This window comes from Carex rostrata, chromosome 24, assembly GCF_964058835.1.
Source record: "Carex rostrata chromosome 24, lpCarRost1.2, whole genome shotgun sequence".
NCBI lineage: Eukaryota > Viridiplantae > Streptophyta > Magnoliopsida > Poales > Cyperaceae > Carex > Carex rostrata.
In genome coordinates this window covers 3,009,109-3,016,842 of record NC_135941.1, presented here as the reverse complement: position 1 = coordinate 3,016,842, position 7,734 = coordinate 3,009,109, and the positions used below count along the sequence as shown (strand labels likewise).

The window sequence follows — 7,734 nt, the reverse complement described above, 5'->3', positions numbered from 1 at the left end:
ACATAGACCCATACTGATACCAATGGCATAGTGCATCAATCTCAAAGGCAAAATGAGAGGATGAGCGAAAGGTCAGAAGTAATAAATAATGTTATTTAATTAAATTAAAGAATTGAAGGAAATCACAGAGGAGAGCCAGCCCCAAATGGTGGGCCCCACGCCTCAAAATTTCTAATCTAAAACGCTTTGTCAACCATTCGGAGCTTCCACTCTCCTACTCCTTTTGTCTGGGAGATGCTTTGTGGCATCTTATCTGTTTATTGTATCCACATTTTTATAGGCTCTATGTAACTTTGTGTGTATCTCTTCATTAGTATATTTTTCAAAATACAAGATATCTACTATGAGATCAAGTTAATTTTTAGTCAACTAATATACATTAGTGATTACAACTGGCAAGCCAAGTTGTAAATTTTTTTACCTTAGGTTTAATATTTTGATATGTAGTTGACATTACATCAAGACTCAAAATTTCAAATTACATTTCATATAAAATAGCTCAACTTGGCAATTTGTGCTAATTAAGTAGCTAAGTCAATATTTTAAAATAATTATACTTACGTAATTGCAAAACTTGATTTATATTTAAATTTTAACCTACAAGTTTTCCTAAGCAAGTAACCTACCACAAAGAAAACTACAAGAAACAGCACCACAAAAAAACACTAACCCTTTCCCACTCCTCTCCAACCAAAGATTTTCAATATTAAAAAATTAACATTAATTAATAAAAATAATTGTAGTCTAAGAGAGGCCTTTGACCTCCCTTGCGATCAGCTCTCTCTCTTCCGCGTAGACTTCGAAAATTTTCTCTTCAAATCTCAACCTCCTATAAAACACTTCCATCTCAGATCCATTTTTCAACTCCAATACAATTCAAATCAATCTCTTGTTTCACAAAAACCAATATAGCTAGTGTTTATCTCATTTTACACAAATGGAACAGCAGCAAGTAGAGATACCTGCCTATTTTCTCTGCCCCATTTCTCTTGAACTTATGCAAGATCCGGTAGCTCTCATTACCGGCATCACCTACGATCGATCAAGCATCGAAAAATGGATTGAAACCAACAAGCCGCACACGTGTCCCGTGACACGTCAACCTTTGATGGACTTAATACTAACTCCAAACCACACGCTCCGCCGCCTCATCCAATCGTGGTGTGCTGCTAACACCATTCATGGTTATGAACCGCCACCTACACCAAAACCACCTGTCGATCCGATCCATCTGACCCATCTCTTGGCTTCGGCACAGAAGCCAGTAACACGTGTTGAGTCGTTAAGAGAGATAAAAAATATAGTTTCGGAGAGTGACACGAATCGCCGGAATGTGGTATCCACACCTGGGATGGTTGTTTTCTTGGCCTCTTTAGTTACAGAGCAAAATTTGCTGAATGATGCGCTCTCTATCCTGTGCTCTCTTCAACTCTCAGAAGAAAATATCATTGAAGTAATTGAAAAATACAGCGACATAATGGATTCATTGGCGGTAGTTTTGCAAAAATCCGATAACCACATCCGATCACATGCAGTGCAATTTCTCAGATCGATCACCGAACATGTTTCACCAAGTAGAATTGTGAATGTGCAACAGGAGCTGTTCAAGGAGTTGGTTAATGCAGTACGTGACCAAATCATGACAAAGTGTGCCTTGTACGTGCTAGCAGGTTTATGCCCATATGGAAGAAATCGGGTCAAGGCGGTACGTGCTGGTGCAGTACCAGTATTGATCGAAATGTTGTTAGATGAGCCTGAGAGGCGCATTTGCGAATTGGCTTTGGTGGTCTTAGATCGGTTATGTGGCTGTGCTGAGGGCAGGGCTGAGGTGGCAGGTCACGCAGCCGGCATTGCAATCGTGTCAAGGAAAATTGTCAGTGTTTCACATTTGGCCAGTGAACGGGCAGTCAGGATTCTATGGTTGGTTGCACGACACGTGGCAACGCCGGCGGTTTTGCACGAGATGATGCAAGTAGGAGCAGTTGGCAAGCTTTGTTTGGTTTTGCAATCAGAGGATTGCGGAGCAAAGGCCAAGGAGAAATCAATGGAGATACTAAAAATGCACCATAATATCTGGAGAAATAGCTCTTGTTTGTTGCCTCAGTTCTTAAGTTTGTATCCCTCTTGTTGATTGCCATCTGAGAATTCATTTTCTCTCTATTTTTTTTGTTAAAATTTAGTTTTCGGCACAGATGTTAATTGATAGAGTTCCGGAATTTTTATTTGGGATGAATTTTGTAATTGATTCTCGATTCAATTGGGCATGAATTTATGCCCTGGAATGAAAAAAAAAAAAGGTGAACAATTTCACATGCTAATTGAGAGTTTTGTTAATTATTAGGCACTTTTAATTCTTTCCTGTCTGTTTGCACACCATGAGATAAAAGGAATCAATCGGGCATATACTGACAGATGGGCGAAAGGCAACAAACAATGAAGATTCAAATAACCACTGTTGTATAATTTTAGGGGAATAAGATTTACAGCCCAAAATGTAAGAAATATCAGTTGTAATTTTGAAGGTACGTTTAATTAAATCGGTACAACATGGGCCTTACCAAACGTTGCGTAAATGTGTGGTTAGAAGTCAAAGAATTATACATTTTGAAATGGGTTTAGATGACCTGCCGACTTGAAGAGAGAGAACTTCAATTATGCAGTATTTTTTTAAGGATATTTTTTTCCAAACAAAAATTAGAGATTGAGAAAAAGAATTAAAAAGTCACTAGGATTCCAATCAAGTTTAGGTCTATATTAAAGTACTTGATATAGAGATGATAATTTCTGCAAATAATCTGCAGAGCTTAATTCTTGTCTGAAAGAAAAACAAACGAGAGGTATTGTTTACAATAGAATTTATTATCCTTTTTTTTGGGATTTCATATGTTCTTTAGAGGCATGATCCCATTATTGCGAAATTTCCAATAACCATCAAATTTTTATGGTTTTCTGCAAGGGCATAAATAGGTGCAAAATTTCCTATAAAATTTGGAAATCGAAAAATATTAAGCAAATTTTATACTAGGCCCATAATTATAACATCACAAATTTCCTAATCTAACCCCTTAAACTATAACCACTCTTACATCTCTTGGCACCAACTCCTAAGATCCAACAAGAAGCTAGCTAGGGTTAGAAAACAAACAAATTAACTTACAACACATCAAAGATTTTAGAAAAGAATCCCACCACCAGCAGCCCCTAATTTACAACCTCACTCCAAGGTTAGCACTGAAGACCGTAAGTACAATAAGGCAAAGAAAATGTTTTCTCTTGAATAAATTAGAGAAGACCAGTAGCAGGAATAGATGGGTAGAATCCATTGTGGGGTAAAGTGATATTGTTATCAGCAGCAGTTGGTAGGAGATTGGTACTTGCGTTTGGTTCCAATAGGTGGACTAAAGAGAGAAATATCTCCATTCTCGTCACATCCTTATTTGCCTGTGTTATATAAAAAAAAATTAATTATATTTATGCAGTATGATCAATCTATGGTCAAAGATGGTACACTAATATTTGTATGTAACAAAAGAAGTACCTCAACTGCAAAGCGGGCCCAAACTTTATCTTTGCGAACCTCCATGACACCCTTCAAAATTGTCAGCCCAAGCCCTCTTATCTGATCTGCTATCTCTAAAAATATACCCCTTTCCTTGCATAACATCTGTCCAAATACAACCCAAAAACAAAAATAAGCTCAACAAATCTGAAAAGGGGAGCTGAGATCTTCTACGAATTTCTCATATAGATAATATACCTCAACGAGCATCTGGCGAGGGGAGCTGAGATCTTCTACAATTATGGGACAAGTCATCGACTGGGTGCCAACTTCAAATGCCCATGTTGCACCCCCTTCATAATTATCCTTAAGCAAGAGTCCTCCTTCCTTACTACTTATCTGTATTAATTGCAACTATATATTGATTAATTTCCACAAATAAAGAAAAAAAAATACACATCAGATTTATTACCATGCTATTTTAGGAACAGGTTGGTGCCCATGAACTTGAATATATAAATACACAATATCCACATTTGGTATTTGGTCATTAATGCACAGTGATGTAGTTGGCATTTTTTTTCAAACTAGTAATTATTTCAAATTTTAAGAAAACATTGCCACTACAAAATGGCTGACATAAGCAAGAGATCTTTGTTGCTCATATGGCCACTTCAAACAATAAGGATAACCTCATAAAAATGATGGCAATAAAGTTTTAAGTACCTTCGGTTCACCAGCTTCTTTCAACTTATCGGCATGCTTAGCAACACTTTGCAAGAAAAGCATATGCTTTATAGTCTTCTCTAACAGAGCATCTATGCTACACTGCTCATATGATACCAGAAACAAAAACCAGTGTCAACAATCTGAAGTTCAAAATATATGAAACTTTGTTTCTGCAGGGGCCACTCTCAATGTACAATATGAAATGGAAGTAACAAGTTGTACCTTTTCCCCATTAGGGACAATTTCACGAAGCTCTTTTATGCGGTCTTGAATTAGTTGCCTGTCTTTGGGCCTGGGTCGTGGGTTCTCACCAGGTCGGGGTCTCTTCCGGCCTGCTTTACCCATTTCATCTCCTCTCTTACTATCAGGCCCAATAACACCACCGCTGTTTTCAACCCAAAGACTAACTTGCGATTTGTAATCCAAGTTTTTATTGTCACTACTCTCACACCTTTCGCTCTTAACAGAACTCGATTCAGGCATTGATTTAACTTTCATGGTAGAACAATCGAACCCAACAGAACCATATGAACAGGTTGGCCCACTAAAAGACGAACCACCCCTGTTTGAATTTACCACTATGCCCTTTCCACGTGCACTCAAATTTGAAACAATTGCATCTAATAGCTGGTCTGGGTCAGTTTCTGACAATAACCCACCAAAGGATACATCCTCTTCATTTGAATTACTGATAGTGGGACCCGCACCATTGTCAGGTAAACCTGCAGACATGGCCTCTCTGGTCGAATAAACGGCATCTGATCTGCCATGAAAACCCCTTGTTCTATGCTCAAGGCCCAATATGTCAAAGAGGTCACTCCCTTCATTCTTCAAAGGGGTGCACAGTAGATTCTCTTGCTTTAAACTTTCATTGATCGACATTCCGCGAAATTTTTCATTGACAGATTTGGATTTGAAATCACCAGAACTTGGAAAGAGTAGTTGTTCCTCTATCTGCTTCAAGTTTGTATAGAACAAATCTGAATTCAAAGTTGAGTTTGTATCTGGTTGTAATGGCAATTCACCACCCAGCATCTGATTGGGTTGGCTTCCATGAGGTAAGAACCTTCCACATTCATCTAAAATCGTATTACATCCCAATTGTGAGGCAAACATGCACCTTACTTGTGTTATAAAATCAACATCCTCCATAACCTACAAATAGTGATCATCATTATTTAAAAAGGAATCCTCATTTTCAAGGATACGCAGTCATGAACTGTTTCATATTTGAATTGAATAAAAGGAAGTTGAGATTGTACCATATTTGATGAACCTAGCTGAATGACACCATGTGGAAGCACAGGAATCACGGCAACAGTCTGCTACCACAATAAACAGTCCTTAGATCTACAAGAATAAAAAGAAGATCCCTGAATATAATCTATTACAAAATCAGAACAAATTGCCAACCTGTACTCCAGCCCAAAACTGTTGTTTCATCTCTGATAATGCCTGAAATACAAACAATTGGTGGCAGTTTGTCAATTAATTCAACTAGAAGCATAAGCACAGAACAGCAAGCAGTTGTGCAATTGGTGTTATGCCATGATTCACACAGTACATGAATACTGATACACTTCAAATAGCTCAAAATAGTGAAACGCATGTTTTGCAAAGCATCATAGCAGAGCTATAATGGAAGTTAACTTTTCTAGGAAGGGATAAAAAAGGAATGAACTCAATATCCATTTATACATACCAACTTGGAAAAGGAAATGTTTTACTAACCTTAGAAATTGATACATAATCATTAAGGTTATCCTGAAGAACCCACAGATGATTCCCGGTTAAAGCCGCATGTCCAATAATCCTACAAAGGGTCTACTAATTTAGAACATAACACCACAAACATACAAAAAAAAGAGTTGAGATGATAGAAATAAACCACAGTGAAGCATACCCTTCGCCAAGGACATGGACCTGGTGCACCATTAACTTATAGACCAGGGTATTAAGTCTGTCATCTGTCCGAGCCACAACCATCTCAGTTGAGTGGCCTTCCCGTGAATTTCGTTGTGCCACCTTTTCCTTCAATAGTAAATCCATTGCCTCAAAACCCGAAATGGCTGGTACACCTGCTACTCTTTCACAATATCCTTCTCCCCATACCAATTGCCTAAAATTCAGAAGTATTCTATAAAACTTAAAGACAGACATGATAAAACTGGGAAGAAAATATTAAAATCAACTGTGTAACACATTGACAGCTTCCTAATTGACTCTGACATTTGGTGTAAAAATAGTTAATTCAAGCAAACCCTAATTGTGTAAACTTCAAAAGAATAATCTTTAAGTTTAAATAGAGATAGTAGCAATTATGACAAAACCAGAGATTCCATTAATTGTATCTAGCTTTTGATACAGTTTCAAGCAATAAAGGTACTTTATTCCAAAAATATCAGTATCGATTTGGAAAATTGGTACCTAATGAAATAATAATAAGAACCACAATCCTAAGAAGAATCTGAATCCAATGCTATATTGCAAAAATTGAATAGAATACCTTTTTCAAATCTAAGTTACTGCTAATATACACTAAAAGAATTCAAGAGCTGGAAGGAATCAAGAACAGGACCTTCCACTAGGTTTCCAAAAGGAATAAAGCAACTATCGTTGCTGCAAGTGTAGGATTCGCATGAAATTTACAACGAATAAAAGAATATTTATAGCAAATTCCTTAAAGTTAGCAAATATAGAATAAGTGAACTACATAATTAGATTGAATCAGCAATTCAGAAATTAGTAATCTTCCAAAAGGTTCCAAATTCCAAGCTTACATTTGGTACAAATACTCAAATCCAAGTTAAGCGGGGACTGCCTTAAGTTACTCACTAATGATTTGCCATCAATGAACTCAAAAGAAACAAAGAAGAAAACTTTAAATAGGTACAGAGAGGAACAAAGTAATAAATGCCATTAATGCAACAAGCAAAAGCCAAGCCCGAACAAACCGTAACTATCAGTACCTTTTCTCAGAAAATCACACTGTATCAAAAGGTATCGAATATATAACCTTAATAAATCCACCAGTATCCACTTCCACTAACAAAAAAATCTTAAAAATATCATCACATAAAAAAATGATCGCCACAGACACTTACATTTGGTGGTTAATGCCACGGATCGCTTTCCAAAAGATAGCATAACTCCAGCCGATCTCTACACATACTCGCCGGAGCGATTCTCTAAGCTCGCTCCCCATTAATTTTGGTTTCCGCCTTGGATATAGGGTTAATCTTTCTAGAAGAGGTGAACTGAGATTTCGGAGTACAATTTATCAGCTCTACTGTAAGTACAGTGCGGAGACTTCTGAGTACGGTTTAAGGGGTCGGGTTTTAGCGCCGCCGTACTCCGACGCTGCATCAAGGGAAGCTCGCAGAGGAGAGAGAGGAAGTGAGAGAAAGTAGTTTAGGAGGAGGTAGAGAGAGAGAAGGGCTTCTCTCGGAATAGTGCTGTCATCATCGTTCGCTTGACAAGGGTAAAATGGGGATATAGAAGGTATG

General features: G+C 37.5%; 1 protein-coding gene and 1 pseudogene across 3 annotated transcripts; one reads left to right on the top strand and one right to left on the bottom strand.

Moving 5' to 3' along the window:
• Positions 1–855: 855 nt before the first annotated feature.
• On the top strand, positions 856–2,562 carry LOC144575745 (E3 ubiquitin-protein ligase PUB23 pseudogene; annotated as a pseudogene). Its single transcript, XR_013518516.1, has one exon. The product of XR_013518516.1 is annotated as an E3 ubiquitin-protein ligase PUB23 pseudogene (transcript).
• A 433-nt stretch (positions 2,563–2,995) lies between these two features.
• On the bottom strand, positions 2,996–7,725 carry LOC144575424 (transcription factor LHW-like). Of its 2 annotated transcripts, none has more exons than XM_078325563.1 (10): positions 7,333–7,725; positions 6,132–6,347; positions 5,960–6,041; positions 5,642–5,683; positions 5,491–5,550; positions 4,451–5,383; positions 4,226–4,327; positions 3,758–3,913; positions 3,539–3,664; positions 2,996–3,441 (listed from the first exon to the last, which is right to left on the bottom strand). In XM_078325563.1, exons 1-10 carry the CDS (start codon positions 7,431–7,433, stop codon positions 3,283–3,285), a joined length of 1,977 nt encoding a protein of 658 aa, XP_078181689.1. In that variant the 5' UTR covers positions 7,434–7,725; the 3' UTR covers positions 2,996–3,282. The 2 variants fall into 2 exon arrangements, with proteins under 2 accessions (XP_078181689.1, XP_078181690.1); XM_078325564.1 differs by having other exon boundaries at positions 3,758–3,898.
• Between the last annotated feature and the right edge of the window lie 9 nt (positions 7,726–7,734).

What these genes read in the sequence shown, in the direction of transcription:
- LOC144575424 (XM_078325563.1), bottom strand. Translation starts at nt 7,433, where the DNA reads ATGGGGAGCGAGCTTAGAGAATCGCTCCGGCGAGTATGTGTAGAGATC. An exon ending in AGTTTTGGGCTGGAGTACAG is followed by an intron (nt 5,551 to 5,641) that starts GTTGGCAATTTG and finishes TTGTGGTAGCAG; the next exon opens with ACTGTTGCCGTGATTCCTGT. An exon ending in GGGCCCGCTTTGCAGTTGAG is followed by an intron (nt 3,442 to 3,538) that starts GTACTTCTTTTG and finishes TATATAACACAG; the next exon opens with GCAAATAAGGATGTGACGAG.